The sequence below is a fragment of the Exserohilum turcica genome (assembly GCF_000359705.1).
Source record: "Exserohilum turcica Et28A unplaced genomic scaffold SETTUscaffold_22, whole genome shotgun sequence".
In the NCBI taxonomy this organism is placed as follows: domain Eukaryota; kingdom Fungi; phylum Ascomycota; class Dothideomycetes; order Pleosporales; family Pleosporaceae; genus Exserohilum; species Exserohilum turcicum.
In genome coordinates, this window is record NW_007360048.1 from 42,958 (window position 1) to 60,457 (window position 17,500).

A 17,500-nucleotide genomic window follows, 5' to 3' on the forward strand; every position below is an offset into this window, starting at 1 on the left:
AGATAGGTATACGCCCTAGCCTTTACTAGGTACCAGGCCACCAAGATATCCCTAGGACGAAAAAGCAGACGCCCTAGCTAAAGAAGCTACTAAGCTAGACCCTCCTTCTACTAGCAAAACTAGCCTAGCTATTACTAGCTCGCGAATTAAGCAGCTAGGAGAGAGAGAATGGCTAAGCTAACTTGAACAGTATAGGAAAAAGCCACTAGCAAGAATCCACATACGTACGCAGCAAAATACAAGTAGAAGATAAGAAAGCAAATCGCTATTCCTAGCAATACTAGAAGAGAGATTTCTAGCGCTTTCTACTAACTTAAACTAGGGCACTGTTACCTAAGGGACTACCTATATAAGAGAGGGAAAGTAGATTCTAATAGTTGCCCCTACAACTATAGGTCTATACAAGACCTACCTTATATTCTATTTAGATGTAATCTATATAGAGAGGAAAGGAAAGGACTAAGAGAAGCCTGCGAAGGCGATCTATTACTACCTATCCTCTTTTAAACAAAAGAAGGTATAGAAGCAACTATTACCTTTATTTAAGAAACAAAGGCTAGAACACAAGCCTAGTACAAGGGAAACACAGAAAACGAGGAGTAATACCTGTAACAGGTAGCTATACACCTCCCCCACCCTATCCTACCCCCTACCAACTAACCAATAGGCTACGAGCCTTACCTTTATCTAGTTAAAACCCCTCCTAAATATTGTAGCTAGAAACAACCTACTTTGATACTTGTAGGCCTAAAAACCCTACACGTCTTATATAGCCCTTTGGGCTGAAAAAGGACGTTAAACTAGAATAATAATAATAATAATATCTATGCAAAGCTACTCTCTTGTCCTTTTATCTCCAAGTAGTCCCTAGTTGCATGCGAAGTTATCGAGTTGTTATTCTCGCTACAGTTGCGTACACAGCTATTGGATATATCGTGTCAATTTCGGTGGCTCTCTTCCTTTGCTTTCCTATTTGGAAAAATTGGTATGTATCAGCACTACATCTTGGCCGTCTCCAAACAAAACGCTCATATATCGCAGGGACCTTGCCTCGGGCTTTTGCATGTGGCAATCCTATGTCGTTTGGAAAGTGGGGTGGGCGTTCCATTTCTCTTCCGATGTCATCAGTATGTTTCCCTATGGAACTATCATCGGTCCAGTCTAATCGAAACTGTTCAGTTTTTCTGTTGCCTTTCCCTATCCTCCATAAACTTCAAGTACGAAGGGCAGTGCGCATTGGGGCCTATTGCACGTTTGGGCTAGGCGTAATCAATATTGCTGTCTGTCTAGCAAGGTTCTTGGTTATACATCTAGCTTTCACTAACAGGCCACCGTCGATTACAGTCACCAGTAAGTTATGCATGCTTGAAACTATCATTACCAGATCTATAAGACGCCAGAACAGCAGTATGACTACACATGCTAACATCGTCTCTAGGTCTCTGGGGCAACCTGGATTCGAGTATTGCCGTGTTAATCGCCTGCTTACCGTCGCTTCGTCCGTATCTTCGCATAATCAGCCAGGCTCTGACCTCACGATCGCGATCTAGCCGCTCTTCAGAGCCCAGGACCAAGCTACGTGTACTTTCAAAGACTGGCTCGAAGAACTTTGAGAGGATTCAGGACAATCCTAGCCTAAAGACCGATACCGAAACTGAAGTATAACCTTTGCGATGGGACAAAAAGGACACTATCGGCTTCAAGCAATGGGATGGTGTTGAGATGATTCAGATGAGAATGATTTATCGGGTGCATCCAGAGTGTCACTTTCCTACTGGAAGATTAGTTCCATGTGAGCACAAAGTTATCGTTCCTCGTTCAGCCAGGCATCAGGCAAGACCAAAAGGTCCACGCCCTAGACGCAAGCCGTTGAAGAGACGGCACTGAGGCTGGTGGGGAAGTGGTTGAAGGATGACTAGGCGGGGCCAGCCGGGCAACAGGTCCGAAAGTTGAGAGATTGGCAACAACCAGACATGAGAAAGTGGACCTTTACCAAGGGCAAAGTGTCAGGCATTGTGAATGTAGCTCAACGAAAACCTGTCCGGACGCTAATAGAGGGTCAAAGAGCTATCAAAGAGGCAGCTGCCGGTTGGCGGGGCATATCCAACTTCTGTAGGAATCAACACAACGGCTTTCCCAGGTTCGCCAACTTGGATAGAGACTAACGTAGTCGATCTATTATCCTTTATTAATTCCAATCTACAAATCCAAACTAGAGAATTCTAAACTATACTTTTTTCATTCTGCTTACGTTGGACCAAAGAGCGGAGATTGGTAGCAGCCCAGATACACAACTACTACAGGGGTAAAGTTCTATGACACCGAGACTAGCTAAAGGAGGTATTACATACACTCGCTCTCATTCCTTATTGAGCGCTATGATATATACCCAATCAAATGCACTTATCCTCTCTTAGTCTCCATCTCTCCAATAGAATAATAACAATATATAACTCATGTAATAACGTAATAAGACACTTGGCGTGACGCTGAATCTTCACCGTAATAGGTCCGAAGTTGACAAAAACTTACACATGTGGTTACTCTAAAGTATATATATATAGTTGATGATCTCCTCTAATACTATACTGCTATGTAGTTTCCTCCGCACCAATCACTCCGGTATCAGCATCCGTTAGCCCAGATCGAGTTGGCTTTTTCTTTTTTTTCCATATCTGCTCTATGTCCTATCTTTTACAAAGGCGCCATGCATCTACCTCTCAGCCTCAGCGTTATTGTTGCCCTTGCTGGCTCCGCGTTAGCAGTATACCCTGATCCAGCGTGTGTCGGCAAGCAGGAATATGCTGCATGCACTCCGGCCCAAGGTCCATGTCATCGAACCGGCCGGGCGAACCTACCTGGATGGTGCGATTCAGCACCATTTGTGTGTCAAGAGTAAGTCCGCTGTCACAGCATAATCTACGGCTGTTCTTATGCTAACAACTCTTCAAAGCCAAGAGAAAAACGGCCTTGTGTGCTCGAATGCCGAAGAATAGCTTGCTTCATGCAGACGCCATTGCCAAACTTCCAGCTGCACTCCGAGTTTGAACGGATGTGTTCTCCTATTACACAGTACCAGGATAGACGAGACCCGGGCTTTGGTTGAGATTAGAGCTGGTATTCTGCGGCCCTGTAGATAGGGCTGCACGAACGGGTGGCAGGTGAGATAACGATGTGTTCACAATGCCCAGCGCATCTTCTGCAAGCGGCTTGTTGAAACTTGCATGTAGCTACCATCTATAGGAATTAATACAACTTTCAACTGTGCTTGATACAGCCTTTGGTAGCGGGTGTATACATGGCGAGCACAAGTTGAAGGAATGTTATATGAGGATGTCGGGACACTTTCTCTCCTAGGCCTTGGGACTGACTGCAATGTGCTTGCTATACGTATTTACTCAACTGTGGGTCTAGCCGACGCAATACGAGGGCATTTGCGGCCCTATTTCTTCTTATTCGTTTGTTTCATGAGTGATTTTTCACGTAAGCTTACGAAGGAGCCTCCTTTACGGGAGTAATATTTCACCGTACGCTACCCTGACAGACTTGGCGGCATGCCTATCCAAGCATTGGCCCGTGTTAGGGTAGCAGGCTGTTCTCGAATTATTTTGCGGTATTAAATTGCTGATGAGGTGAATACGATACAACTCTCTCAAGGTATTGTATCAAGGCAGCTCTAGCTGTTACATACCTACAACAGGTATAAGAAACAAAAGCTACCTCATAGAAAGTTCTCAATCCTATTTTCTACTCAATCTCATAGTCTGCTAGTGTTTCCTTCAACTTCTGGGCCTGTGATATCAAACGCCCATATATCTATCTATGTCGAATAAATGAGTGTCCGGAAAATCTTTTAACTGCCGGTGTCTACCCCATAGGTTTCCAAATACATATATACCAGCAGGGAGACCGTGATTCCGGTAGCAATCATCGTCAATAGAAGTGTGAGAAAACCCACCTATTGCCGTAAGGCTCCTCCAACAAAAGGCTTCTTTAATTGTGGCTTAGCAGTATGAATCACTAGCAGGACCCCCAGCCAAAACAAGTCTGGCGCCTTCCAAGACACCACACCAGAAACCACCCTCTTCCAGAGTGTCACTATTTATCAAACTCTTCTACACCCGTCCCACAATTCCTCCAATCCCCTCCAGCCACCCAGCTTGTCCGCTCGCCTTTCTCCTCCCCAAAGTGGCGTCATAGTACACAAAGCTGTAAAGTAGACAGGGGAGCAAAGTCAGGAATCAACAGTATGTTCATATGCTCTGCTCTGGCATCTTTTCGCAAAGCCAGCTTAAACGGCGCGGATACATTGGAATCCAAGCTCGCATATTCCTGAGTGCAAGTACGTAGTCAGGGGTCAACGCTCAAGTAAGTACTTAATTATGAAAATTCCGACAAACTACGTCTTCCCGGTGTGCATATCCAGTCTTTGAGCTGTGCTACTTTTTCATGCACGAGATAGGGCGTCGCTGGGATTCCGCCTGTCTGGTGAGCTGTCCCCCTTTTGGGGGTGATCAATCAAACAGGGGCATGATATGACTGATTCTTGGTAGAGTTTTGCACCGACGAACATGCATGAATCATGTAAAACTACCTACGTTTTGCTATGTGCAACGATGACGATGTCTTGGAGCAAGCTAAAACAAGGCTACGTGGACTGGCTCGGTATCTTCTCAAGTAGGCATACACAACATGTCACAAGGTGTAATTACAGACATTCATAGCAAAAGAGTGTATTCATAACAGATCTAGTCAGTCTATTTGATGCGATGCATTGCCGCACATGCAACACTCAGCTTGAATTCTATCAGGTATCCATTCAAACATCATCTACAAGGTACTCTCGAGCGCAAGCACCTATTGTCTTGTTAGTACCATGACTTGGACAGAGAAGAGAGACTTACAATTGCCGTCCTGCTGGGAATGTACACCTGCAAAAAGTTCTTCCGGTTGTTCCAGGCAAAGGGCGTGGTGAAGAACCTGGTGGATTCGTCAATGTTGCCATGGCCGCCGAATACCTTGCTATCGGTGCTAATGACAATCCTGTAGGTTCCCTCCTGCTCAACGCCGACGCGGTAGTCGGTGAAGCTGTTGGAAGGGTGAAAGTTGAAGATCCAGAGCAGGCCGGCGCGCTCAAATACAATGACCTTGTCGCCCTCGTGCTTGAGGCTGACGTAGGCCTGTGGCGAGTGCAGCCAGCCATACTTTTCCTCGGTCCATTGCATCTTGCTGTCAAACTCGTTGAGGAACTTGTAGCGGAGGAGGTTGTCGTCTGTGAGGTTGAACTGGCGGCGGGCATAGTGGAAGCTGTTGCCGTTGCCTTCACGGGGAAAGTCGAGCCACTCTGGGTGGCCAAACTCATTGCCCTCAAAGTTCAGGTAGCCTTCGCCTCCAAGACCGTGCGTGACCAAGCGGATCATCTTGTGCAGCGCCAGACCCCTGTCTATGACGGGAGTCAGCTCCGTGAGCGTCGACATGTTGGTGTACATTTGCGCATCGCAGAGCCAGAAGAGCAGTGTCTTGTCACCGACGAGCCTGTATAGTGTTAGTATCCTTACGCCAACGGCATCATCTTACGTACGCTTGGTCGTGGCTCTCTGCATAGGCAATCGTCTTTTCGCCATGGCGTCGGTTGGTCAGAGTGAAGACGAGGCGGCCCATGTCCCAGTCAATGTCTTGCTTCTCCTTTAGCCATTTGATGTAGAGGTCGGGTACAGCCATGGCCAATCGGTAGTCGAACCCTATTCCGCCCAGCGAAAGTGGCACGCAAAGACCGGGCATACCAGACACATCTTCAGCAATGGTGATGGAGTCTGGGTAGATGGTGTGCAAGAGCTCGTTGGCCAGCATCAGGTAGACGACGGCTTCTTCGTCGACCGAATCGCCAAAATACTCGTGGTAGCCGCCCGAGAAGCCCCTGCAAGCGCGTCAGTATATAAAGGCAGGAGAAACAACAACACTCACGTTCCAATGCCGTGGTGGGTGTACAGCATGCTGGTGACTCCGTCAAACCGGAAACCGTCAAAGTGGTACTCCTCCATCCAGAAGCGCAGGTTGCTCAGCAGGAAGCGCAGAACCTCGTGGTGGCCGTAGTTGAACAGCCTGCTGTCCCATAGGTCGTGGCGCCCCTTTGGCCCCTCGTGGAAGTAGAGGTGGTCGCTGCCGTCAAACATGTTCAGGCCGTCAAGCACATTCTTAGATGCGTGACTGTGGACCATGTCCAGCAGCACTGTGATGCCCATGCCGTGGGCCGTGTCAATGAGCTCCTTTAGGTCGTCTGGAAGGCCATATCGACTGCTTGCAGCGAAGAAGCTGTTGATCTGGTATCCGAAACTGGCATAGTAGGCATGCTCCATGATGGCCATCAATTGTATCGTGTTGTATCCCAGGTGCTTGATGCGGGGGAGGACGTTCTGGGTAAACTCCTTGTAGGTCGCGACCTTGGGCTCGGGCGACGATATGCCGACGTGGGCCTCGTAGATGCGGGCGCTCTTGGGCTTTGGCGGGCGCTGGTTCTTCCACACGTACTTTTGCGGAGGGTTCCAGAAGCGCGCGTCGTATACGGGGGAGACGCTGAGCTCCTGCGTCACTCGGGTGATCCAGGCGGGGAGGCGCTCCTGGCGGGCATGGTCGTTGGGGACGACAAACGAGACCTGGGTGGGTGTTAGCTGCGCGGTGCATTGGGAGTGGAGGGTGGAGGTACCTTGATCTTGGAGTCGTGGGGAATGGCGGGCTGGCCGTCGTGGGCGGGCACCGTCACCTCAAAGACGCCAAAGTCGTTCTTGGTCATGGGCGCCGCGTCGCGGTCCCAATTGTTGAAGTCGCCAATCAGGTATGCACGCAGGGCGTTGGGAGCCCATTCGCGGTAGACGACGTCGCCATTGGGCTGGACGTTGAAGCCAAACCGCTCGAAACCCTGCAAGCGGCGTCAGTGAGGCGGGCGAGGCGAGGCAGGCGGGCAGCGTACGCGCGAGAACTTTTCCAGGCCGCCCTCTGTGTCGTCAATTGTCTTGATCCATTTCTGCGCCTTGGAGAAGCGGCTCTTGAGCGAGTCTTTGAAGGGCTCGAGATAGCCGTCGAGCTGGATGATGCCTGCGCAGCGCGACGAGATTAGCCCATTGGGGCGGCGCAATTGGCAGACGGGGGGGATTTACCAGTTCCATCGTTGGGAATCTGTCCAGGAGCGTCGCTCTGGGTCGAGTTTGCGGATGCGTCGGTGAGGTCCATGGCGTGATGGATGGAGGGGGGATGGCAGAGGCGCAGGCGGGGAGAGGGGGGAGGGGAAGAAGGGTGCAGGCAGGGTCAAGTTGCACGGCTGGTGGCAGCGCCGTCACAAACACTGCGCGACACTGGGCGGCTGGATATTTGCAGGCATGGAAGAGATCATTTCCTTTTTGCGGGGGGCTTTAATCCGCTTGCAGAGGGCAGCGCTCAACCAAAAGGTGGTGGCCAACCCAACGACCAACGTCATAGCGCGGTGGCGGCTGGAAGAGGCAACGCGCCCCGCCGCCCGTCCCAACACAAGAGGATGTGTGCGAAGCGACAGCGACCAGCGACCAGCGACCAGCGACACTGCGACACTGCGACAAGCTGATACTAGTACGAATCACTATCAATCACTATCAATCGCTATCGACCAGCGGCAGCGGGCGTCGGTGGGCCGGGCAGTGGGCCTGGGGGCGGGCATCGCACCAGCAACATGGCATAATCATGGGCGTGGCAGTGCCCCGTCGACTTATGCGCATCGGCGGCGGCGTCGTGGGGAGCTTCCCCGCATCCGTCGGTGGCTGCGATGCTAGCAGGCGTGGGGACAAGCATCGTGGCCGTGGCCGTGGTCCAGCTCGCGGCTCAACCACGGTTGCCCTCCCAGCCTATTCTCGTGTAGCGCCCGTGACTTGTTTATAACCACCTCGGGGCTGCGACGCCCGCTGTTGCTGTTGTTGTTGCTGCCGCCGCCGCTGCTGCTGCTGCTGCTGTCCTCGTCGGCCGCCACGATGCTCGCCGCCATGCTCCCCCGCGCCTGCCCGCCGCCGCCGCCGCCGCCGCCGCCATCTCGCCCCAGGCCCGCGCCTCATACCTCGCCCTCTACAGCATCTCGCGCCGCGCCCGCCTGGTGCTGGCAGCGCCGCCCTCGCGCCCGTCGTCGCGCTTCAGCCGCTCCGACTTCAGCGGCCAGGGCTACTCGTCGCTGTACGAGCCCGACCAGCCCACGCGCGGCCCCCTCGGCAGCGCAAGCAGCGTCGGCGCTGGCATCATCACGCCCAAGGCGCTGCGCCAGCACCTCGACCACTTTGTCGTCGACCAGGACCGCGCCAAGGTGGTGCTGAGCGTCGCTGTCCACGAGCACCATCTGCGCATCCAGGAGCTCAAGCGCCAGCAGCACGAGCACGCCCGCCTCGAGGCCCAGGCCCAGCGCCGCGCCTCCGTCTTCCGCCATCCCGTAGAAGGTAGCCCGTCTCCCTCGCGCCGCCCTCGCAGCCCCCCACTGAGCACTACCGCAGACGAGTTCCCCGGCCAGCAGCCCACCGTCGAGCTGCATGGCCATGCCGATGCGCCCTCGTTTGCCGAGGCCCCCGCCTATCGACCGACGTCCGACTCCCCGCCCGACGCCGACGCGCTGCTCGACACCAGCGAGCACGCGCTGCAGATAGAAAAGTCCAATGTGCTGATACTCGGCCCAACCGGCGTCGGCAAGACGCTCATGTGCAAGACGCTGGCAAAGACGCTCGGCCTGCCCATCTCCATGTCCGACTGCACCACCTTTACCCAGGCGGGGTACATTGGCGACGACGTCGAGTCGTGCGTGGCCCGTCTGTTCTCGGCTGCCAACTATGACATCGAGGCCACCGAGCACGGCATCATTGTCTTGGACGAGATCGACAAGATTGCCGGCTCAAAGATATCCTATGGCAAGGACGTGGGCGGCGAAGGCGTCCAGCAGGCCCTGCTCAAGATCATCGAGGGCACCACGGTGCAGGTGCAGGCCAAGCCAGAGAAGAGCGCCAACAGGCCCGGCGGCCTTCACGGCACGGGCAGGATGGACACGCCCCAGCCGCCCGGCCCAGGCAGCAACAAGGGCGAGGTCTTCAACATCCGGACCGACAACATCCTCTTCATATGCACCGGTGCCTTTTCCAACCTGCACAAGATTATCCTCGACCGCAAGTCCAAGAGCAGCATGGGCTTCGGCGCGTCGATACGCTCGTCCAATGCTCATGCGGCGGCGGATGGCGTCATGCTGAGAGGCGCAGAGGCCGAGTCGTTCAAAAAGGACTCGCCCTTTTTCGTGCCACCAAAAACCGAGACCCCCAACCCGTTTGGCGTCAGGCGCGTGGAGAAGGAAGAGCGCGTCAACGTGCTGGACCACGTGCAGCCAGAAGACTTGCAGAAGTTTGGCATGATACCCGAGCTCATTGGCAGGATACCGACCGTCTGCGCAGTGGCAGCCCTGGATGAAGACGCTTTAGTCCGTGTCTTGACGGAACCCAAGGACAGCCTGATCCGGCAAGAAGAGCACAAGTCGTACCTGAGAAACATTGAGCTGCGCTTCACCACGGGAGCGCTGCGTGAAATCGCGCGCAAGGCCAGTAAAATGGGCACTGGCGCCCGCGGGCTGCGGCATATTGTTGATCAGCTGCTCCTCCAGGCCAAGTACGAAACACCCGGTAAGCATCTCTTTTCGATTCCAAGGCCAACCCTCGCCTCTAACAGAAACAGGATCAAGTGTCAAGCATATTCTCGTGACGCAGGACGTGGCTCTGCTCAAGCGCGCACCGCTGTATTTCCACCGTGGCCAGTCTGCAGCATTTGAGGCGGCCCACGCCCAGGAAGAGGAGAATTGGGAGGAAGAGCTCCGCCGCCACGAAGACCCCTCGATTGCTCATGTCAGCAACTTCCAGGAGTACAGGAAAGCCGGCGCTGCAGGCTTTTAGCCTATGCACGCCTACATGCTGCTGCCATGACATGTTCGCATGCGCTGCACAAACACCGCAGGTACCCGCAGAAGACTGATGCATGCCCGTGAAATGAAGAGGGAGCGTTGCGTCTGCATCCTCATGTATCTTTAGCCATGCATGAATATACCCGGCCTTGTCGATATGTAACGGCGGCTTCGGGCCGTTGTAGTAGTTCTCCGAGTCCTGCCTCGGTTTCGGCTTCTCTCTAGCCCTATGAGAGGAAAGGCGAGAGAGAGAGAGAGAGAGAAAGAAAGAAAGACAGAAAGCGGAAGCGAGAAAGAGGGAACAACCGAGTCGCAAGGTCAGTGAATGCTGCGCTCTCAACCCCCACACTGCGGGGAATCCAACAACTATTTTTTTTTTTTGCCTGTGCCTTTTGCCTTCGCCCTTCTCGGTTCGGATGGCTAGGCGTCTTCTGCACACTTGTCATGCTTGGTTGCTGGTACTGCGCCCATCCTCCCCTCCATTTTTTGCTGTATTTTTGGTCCGCACTGTGAGGTAGCATGTAAGCGCCGAGAAAGATAAGGGTTGTGCTGGAATATAGTACGACACTCTTGGGTCGACTTGAGGCGGGCCTGAGGGGCGGGCGGGGGGGCGGAAGCTTGGCAATGGGACACGAGCACGAGCGCTCCGGACAAGTCATGGGGGGGGGGGCTCGACAAAAAAATCCATCTGGGGGGGAAAAATGCCTTTTCCAACCACCAACCACACCATGCTAGCACTAGTATCAAAGCAACTTGGGGGGTTTTATCGTCTCGTCATGTCGTGAACCTTGCAGGTGCGCAAACTCTGTTACTCGAGATGAAATTGCTGTTTTCCCTTTTTTCTTGTCTTTCTTGTCCCATTTCCTTGTCCCGTCCTTCCGTCTCCCTTCTCCATGTCATGTCCCCAGAGCGTCAGCCAGTCAGTCAGTCAGTCAGTCAGTCAGTCAGTCAGCGCGGCAAACCCCGCGTGTGTGTATGTGGTCCCGCAAACTATCGTTTCAAAACACCATGTCCCCAGTGTCCATGACTCTCTCCTCTCTCTCTCTCTCCACAATACCGATACCCTTTTTCTCTCCTCATTCCCTCTCTCTGTCCGTGTGTATCTCCCCTACTGTATACTACCCCTCCCCCATGCCCATTATAAACACGCTAATAAGAAAACCCCGCTCACTCCATGTCCGTCTGAAACCTCCCCCCATACACATACCCTTGACCACATCAAACCCGTCCCCTCGGCGCGTCTGGACCTCGAGAAAGAAAGAAAGAGAGAGAGACGCAGAAAGAAATGGAGAAAGAAACTGAGAAGGAGAAAAAGAGCGATCGGATACCCATGGAGCGGATTCCCGGGTGTTATCGACGGGGATCATGGAACTTGCTGCTTTCCTTCCTCGCCCCGGTCCTCGCGCGATCTTCGATTGACCGACCGACCGACCGCACGAGCACGAGCACGAGCATCAGTACCCAGTACCCAGTAACCCGCACCGGGATTGGCGTTTTTTTCTTCCTTGTATTATCACCGCTTGTTTTTCCCCTTTCTTCCCATTCTTCCTTGTAGTGTTCCATTCCTTCGTTCCATCACTTTTCCTTGGTACTTTTCTTTCGTTATTTCTTTAGATGCGTCCGATCCGCTTCCGCAGTCAGTCAATCGGTCGATCAATCGGTCTCTGAATCAGTCAATCGGTCTATAAATGAATAAATGAACGGATGAGCAAGCGGAATACATGCCCACAAAGTCTAGTTCTTCACAAAACATCCCAGATATACCTACATCGCTCAACCCTGTTCTCACCGTGCGCGCCGAGGACTTTTCGCCGCGCCAAATCTGCTACTTGCAGCATGGACGTGGACGGCCGGTCGGGCGGGCGGGCGGGCGAGGACGGGCGAGTGAAGACGGTAGAGCAACGGGCAAAGGAAAGATGGAGAGACGCTTATACACTACTGTGTATGTATGCAGCCCTGTCCTTGGAGAAAAAGAGGTGGGGGGGGAGTAAGCAGTAAAGATCAATGAGGCATGTATGTGCGTGTGCGTTTTTCCCACACACACACACACACACACATATTCTTTCTCTTTTTTTGCTAGTCTACTTTGCAAGCCGGGCTGGTCTAGCGTGCGTGCTTGCCTGGTTACTTGCGGATTTGCTTCGTATACCGTCTCACTTGGTCGTCGTCCGCGTTCCATGTACTTACAAGCTAGCTAGCCCACACACAATAAACTAACTAACGGGACCCACCCAGCAATCGGAGAACGTCATAAGTATCCTTGGGGGGACCACACACCACCGCCATGTAACAAAAAAACAGACTTGGCTTATTTTTTTTTTAACTTGGCTTGGAAAGTCCAAGTATATACCCCACCCCTCCCCTTTGTACTCCGCTCCGCTCTCCAAGGATACTCATGTTAATAACGATGTTAATAACAATAATAACAATAACAATAACAATAACAATAATCATGCCCATGAAAATTAACAACGATGCAACAAAAGTCCAGGTAAGTAAGTAAGTCTCACCCTCGGTCTTGCGCTTACTTGGTCGTCTTGGCACGCCCCCTACGTAAGTATTTGCCTCGGTTTTGCGCGACTTTTTTTTTTATATTTCGAAAGTCCACATACATGACATTAGTTACGTACACAAACACAAGTCTGTTCTCATATATATATATATATATATATATATGATTATAGGAAATCATAGGTATTATTTGTATACAAAGTGCAAAGCACGGTCATGGTTTTTGCAATTTCAAAGGTAAAGGACAAGACAAGACAAGACAGGACAAGACAAGGCAGGGCAGGGCAGGGCAGGGCAAGGTAAAGCGAGATAGTTGATTCAATGGTGCTTGTACATACAAGTCTAGCCGAGCGAAGAAAAACACACACACACACACACACACACATACATGCGCGTGCGGACGGACGCACGAACGGACAGATGGGGCCATCTTAAGATACCTACCTACCTACCTACCTACGGCAAGAAACGTAATTACCATCTCAAGATACAAAGTCCAACCAAGTCGAGAAAAAATTAAAAAAAAAAGATACAAGTGCGAGTGGACTGACTATGTAACTAACTGGCGTGATTGCGCAAGACAAGACAAGACAAGACGAATTCACCGAGTCATCTGACTTGTTGGACACTGACTTGTTGGACACTGACGTGATACTACGGCTCTGATGTGATTTGCCCAAGTTATGTATATATGTATGTGTGTATGTATATATGTATATATGTATGTATGTGGATTTTTTTCTCTCTCTCTCTCTCTTTTTGACCGAAAGCCGCCGGTCTAACAAGACCCCCGGGGTCTGTGCACACGGCGATGACGATGACGACGGCTAAGTAACCAAGTAAGTAACCAAGTAAGTAAGTAACCAAGTAAGTAACCAAGTAAGTAACCAAGTAAGTAAGTAAGTCAGCAAGTAGATACTACTACACTGGACATGTTACTTTGATGAAGTTCAGTCTCGTGCGTAGGGAACGGGAGATGGATGCTACGTTGATGTGGAACCATGGGCATGCATTACAGTACATAGCAAGTGGGTCGTTGGTCGTTGGTCCGAAGCACAAGGACAAGGACGAGCACAAGGACAAGGACAAGGGGCTATGGAGGCGATGAGAGAAAAAAAAGTCGCGTTTACAACTTTTTATTTTGCCCTTGACAACCTTTTGGTCATTTGTTCACTTGTTCGCTCACGATACTGACTCGTTGATTCACTCACTCACTCACTCACTCACTCACTCAGTGCAACACTGCAACACTGCAAACATGTCATCTCCCTGCGAAGGGAGTAGCAGTAATATAGAATTGATACAAAAAAGTGTACTAGTCTAACAATTAAAGTCGTAGTATCCAAACAGAAAAGAAAATAATAAAAAAAAAGAGAAAAAAAAAAGTCTATGGCTTGTGCGTGGTCAACACCCCCCCTTGATAAACAAAAACCACTCTGGTGCAATAATTGCGGAGAGAGAGAGATGGAGAGGACAAGAAGAATAAATAAAAAAAAAGACAAGTGAAACGTGCATCGTCAAGAGTGTTGCTTCCCGAAACCCATTTGGCCAAGGCCTCTTGTTCTGCAACTGCCGGTGAATCCAATGCCCACCAAACTCGTTGCATGTCATGGGAAGCCTCTCTGTTCAAAAAACCAAATTCCCTTTCCCAAATCTCCATGACCTATTACAGTACAAGCCCCAGAAACGCCTTTCCCCCCCTTGTACGCCCGCTATGCATGGTGCCATATTTTTGTGTTCATAATTCGTACTCTCGTGTCCGTTGTGCTTTTCATTCCTCAAAGTCTTCGTATAACATGAAGCCGGGCTGGGCGCGCATCTTCTTGGCGCCTCGTCCCTGGTCCCATGTTGGCGACGCTGGTCGCGAAGTTGCACGAGAGGGCGGCTGCGACCAATAGATCTGTGGGTAGGATGCCTGTGATGAGAAGTTGAAGTTGAAGTTTTGAGGGAAGCTGTCGAGCGAATGAGGGCGCTGCAGTGCGTAGCCTGCCTGATTCGGTACCTGTTCCCCAGCCGGGCTCAGCATGTTTGGCGGGAAATAGCTCTGTCCCCGTTGGTGGCTAGTATATTGCTGGGCCGGCGGGGGCACAGCCATGGCGGTGCCGTAGAAGCCCATGCCGGCCTGGCTGGGGGCCTGCGTCACGACGGCCGAGTTGATCATCCTGGAATACTGTGCTTCTCGGGGAAAGAAGACGCTCTGTGAGTGGGGCAGGCCCGGCGTCTGGGGAACAATGGGCGTTGTGGGCAGCGAGTACTGGCTGCTGCAGACGGTAGGAGAGTACTCGGGCATGGGGACTGCGTACTGCATGGCCATGACATCGTGGGGTCCCGTGGGAATGGTCAGGGCGCCCAAGGCCTCGGATGGGCTCTCCTTGTTCTTGTGGTCGTCGGTGATTTGTACAATTTCAGAAATCTCCTGGGCCAGGACGTTGTCGTTGACGTCCTTGAAGGTGAAGATGACGCGGTAGCCAACGGGCGACTTGTCTTCCTGGTGTCTGCAGTAGCATGTTATCCGCATGACGAATTCCACTTTTTTGGCGCTGGCAGAGTATTCAGGGCTGTCGTTGTCCTGCCACCGCTTAAACTCCTTCTCGTTGATCATGATGATGCGTTCGTCTTCGTAGCTCGACCACTCCTTCTCGTCGTCTGCCTCGCGCTTCTTCTTGCGGTTAAACCTCTTGGCCTCACGCTCCTTGCAGCCCTCGCAGATGATGACGGCGCCGCCATTCTGTGGGTGGCAGCGGTCCTCTTTGGCAATGTCGGTGATGGCGACCCCGCGTGGACGGCGCGGGGTTGGCTCATCGCCTCTCGCACGGCGCAGGGCGCGCTCCAGGCCCTCCTGCTTCTCCACGGCCGTGGCCAGGACAAGCGTAAGCTGCAGACGGGTCGTCGAGTTGTTCTTCTCATTTGCCTCGACCTCGTCGTTGCCGGCCATTTGCTTTGGCTTTGCCAGGTTTTGGCGGGGGAAGCGTATCCACTGGTAGTGGGGGGAGAGCGGGTCCATGGTGAGGGTCGTCTTGATCTGCGTCTCGGCGCGGTTCTTGTTCTTGTCTAGAACAATCGAGACGGCCGACTGCTCGACGGGCTGGGGAATGTGGATGGCTGGCCAGCTGTCGTTGGCAACCGAGTCAGTGCACGTCTCAGGTGAGCTCGTCTGACTGTGGTCGCGGTTGTACTCGCCCGGGGAATTGGCATTGCTGAAGACAAAGTTGTCGTGCGGTGAGGGTGTGTTGGACGTGGGGGTGGACTGGGCCGTGTTGACGAAGCTGGCGAGGTCATCCTCTTGCTTGATGCACGGGTACTGGTGGGTGGAGAAGGAGGTGAGGTCGAGGGCCGAGTCTTGTTTCCTGCTGGTGCAGTCGCCCGTCGAGGCCAGGACGGTGGCGTCGTACGACTGGGGGAAGGCGGCATTGGCGTCGATGCGCATCTGCCAGAACGAGTCCTGGAAGTCGCCGGCGCCGTGGTTCTCCAGGTCCTGGGGGTTGACAAACGACGTGTAGGTGTGCATCGTGTCCATGGCGGGCAGGCAGGCAGGCAGGCAGGCAGGCAGACGGACAGGCAGACGGGGCAGTCTGGCTGTCGTGGGTAGGAATAGTGGGCCGGAGGGAGGGTCCGGCGGGCGATCTACGGTAATAAACGAAGGTGGGCGGGTGCAGTTGTACAAGATGCAGAGGCAGAGACACCCGTGGGTTAAGAGAAGCGACAGTGAGGGACTATAAAGCCACGGGTTGGGCGTATCCTGGTTGGCAATGGGCGGTGGCCACTGCTGGTGAGGGGTCTGCTCGCAGAACCAAGGGTAGCAGGCCAGCACGCCGTGCGTAGGTAGGTGATAGCACCCGACCGGCTATCGTCCAATGAGACGCGAGCGCGAGCCAAGCTGCGCACCGCTGTCGTCGGCAGGCGGGGGATGCGTCAGGGGCAGGCTGGCCGACAGGGCAGGGCGTGGCCTGGCCGAGAGGGTGGTGATGCACGTTCGCGACGGCGACAGGACGTTGTGCGGGAGCGTGGACGGTGGAGGGGGCGGCGGGTGGAGGGTGGTGAGGGCAGGTGAGGGCAGGCGAGGGTGAGGCGAGGAGAGAGAGAGAGGGTGTGTGTGTGGATGGATGGATGGGGGTGGGCGAGGGCGGGCGAGGGCGAGCGAGGGTGTGTGAGGGGCGGGTGGCAGCAAGAGCGACCCAGCGGTGCAGCAGGCAGATAGTACTGGGCACGAGTATGGATGTCGTGGGCGTAGGCACAGACAGGCGGGGGAGTGTAGGTGGACAGGATGTACTTAGCAGTGGGTGCAGAGTGCGGAGGCGCCAGGACGCGGGCAAAGAGTGGGTGGTGATGATGACGATGGTGATGATGGTGGTGATGATGATGAGATGGAGAGCAGAGCAGCGTGAAGTGAATGTCGACAGCCAGCTAGTATTTCTCTTAGCAACGCAGCAGCAAGCACCCCACTGATGTTCGCCGCCGCCGCCGCCGCAGGAGCAGAGCAGCCAGCAGCCAGCAGCAGGCTAAGCCTAAGCCTAAGCAGCAGCAGCCAGTCCAAGCAACGTCAGCAATCCCTGCCCTGCGAACGACCACCACCACCACCTCGTCCTCCTCCGCCGCGCTCGTCTTTGTATAGCGACATGGAATCACCGTCTGCAGAGTGGCCGCTCGGCTGCCCATGCCGGTCCACAGCGCGCCGGCGCGCCAGAGGGCTGGGCCCCGCGCCTGCGCCTGCAATTATGCCTCAATTTTCTGCTCCTCCACTCCACTCCTACCACTCGCGCGCCCACACCCACACACACGCACACACACACGCCCCCCCTCCCCCCGAAAAAGCCCTACCACTCCTACCACCGCTACCACCGCTACCACCGCTGCTGCCACCACCACCACTACTACTCGAGCCCACCCGCGTCCTGTTGGCGCTACGTCCTTCACGGCCACCCTCATGCGCTCCACTGCGGGAGATGTACCTGAACCTCTGCGCCCACGGCCCCCCTACTGCCCCCCCCCTCCCTCCCTCCCTTCCCTCTGCCACTGCCTCTAATCCCCCTCCCCCCCTCCCCCCTCCAC

At 53.6% G+C, this 17,500-nt stretch overlaps 4 protein-coding genes across 4 annotated transcripts; 2 read left to right on the forward strand and 2 right to left on the reverse strand.

Annotated features, from left to right (window-relative positions):
- Positions 1-836: 836 nt before the first annotated feature.
- Positions 837-1,665, forward strand: SETTUDRAFT_110740 (uncharacterized protein; the record flags this gene model as incomplete). The annotated part of the gene is made up of 3 exons (XM_008028095.1): positions 837-989; positions 1,092-1,350; positions 1,439-1,665. Coding segments are annotated over 3 exons (639 nt in total), but the record flags the coding sequence as incomplete, so codon positions are not given.
- A 3,064-nt stretch (positions 1,666-4,729) lies between these two features.
- Positions 4,730-7,261, reverse strand: SETTUDRAFT_169377 (glycoside hydrolase family 13 protein). The gene is made up of 7 exons (XM_008028096.1): positions 7,155-7,261; positions 6,968-7,092; positions 6,704-6,916; positions 5,965-6,653; positions 5,582-5,917; positions 4,905-5,535; positions 4,730-4,857 (listed from the first exon to the last, which is right to left on the reverse strand). Exons 1-7 carry the CDS (start codon positions 7,225-7,227, stop codon positions 4,831-4,833), a joined length of 2,094 nt encoding a protein of 697 aa, XP_008026287.1. The 5' UTR covers positions 7,228-7,261; the 3' UTR covers positions 4,730-4,830.
- A 449-nt stretch (positions 7,262-7,710) lies between these two features.
- Positions 7,711-10,308, forward strand: SETTUDRAFT_177471 (uncharacterized protein; the record flags this gene model as incomplete). The annotated part of the gene is made up of 4 exons (XM_008028097.1): positions 7,711-7,857; positions 8,063-8,447; positions 8,502-9,665; positions 9,718-10,308. The coding sequence occupies 4 exons, from the start codon at positions 7,711-7,713 to the stop codon at positions 9,930-9,932; spliced, it is 1,911 nt and encodes a 636-aa protein (XP_008026288.1). The 3' UTR covers positions 9,933-10,308.
- Positions 10,309-13,901: 3,593 nt separating this feature from the next.
- Positions 13,902-15,968, reverse strand: SETTUDRAFT_47631 (uncharacterized protein; the record flags this gene model as incomplete). The annotated part of the gene is made up of 1 exon (XM_008028087.1): positions 13,902-15,968. The coding sequence occupies one exon, from the start codon at positions 15,966-15,968 to the stop codon at positions 14,223-14,225; it is 1,746 nt and encodes a 581-aa protein (XP_008026278.1). The 3' UTR covers positions 13,902-14,222.
- Between the last annotated feature and the right edge of the window lie 1,532 nt (positions 15,969-17,500).

Excerpts from the sequence above, each read along its gene's own strand:
- SETTUDRAFT_169377 (XM_008028096.1), bottom strand. The coding sequence starts at position 7,227 with ATGGACCTCACCGACGCATCCGCAAACTCGACCCAGAGCGACGCTCCT. Across the intron at positions 6,654-6,703 it reads CCCACGACTCCAAGATCAAG|GTCTCGTTTGTCGTCCCCAA; the intron begins GTACCTCCACCC and ends ACACCCACCCAG. Across the intron at positions 4,858-4,904 it reads TTCCCAGCAGGACGGCAATT|GTGCTTGCGCTCGAGAGTAC; the intron begins GTAAGTCTCTCT and ends ACAAGACAATAG.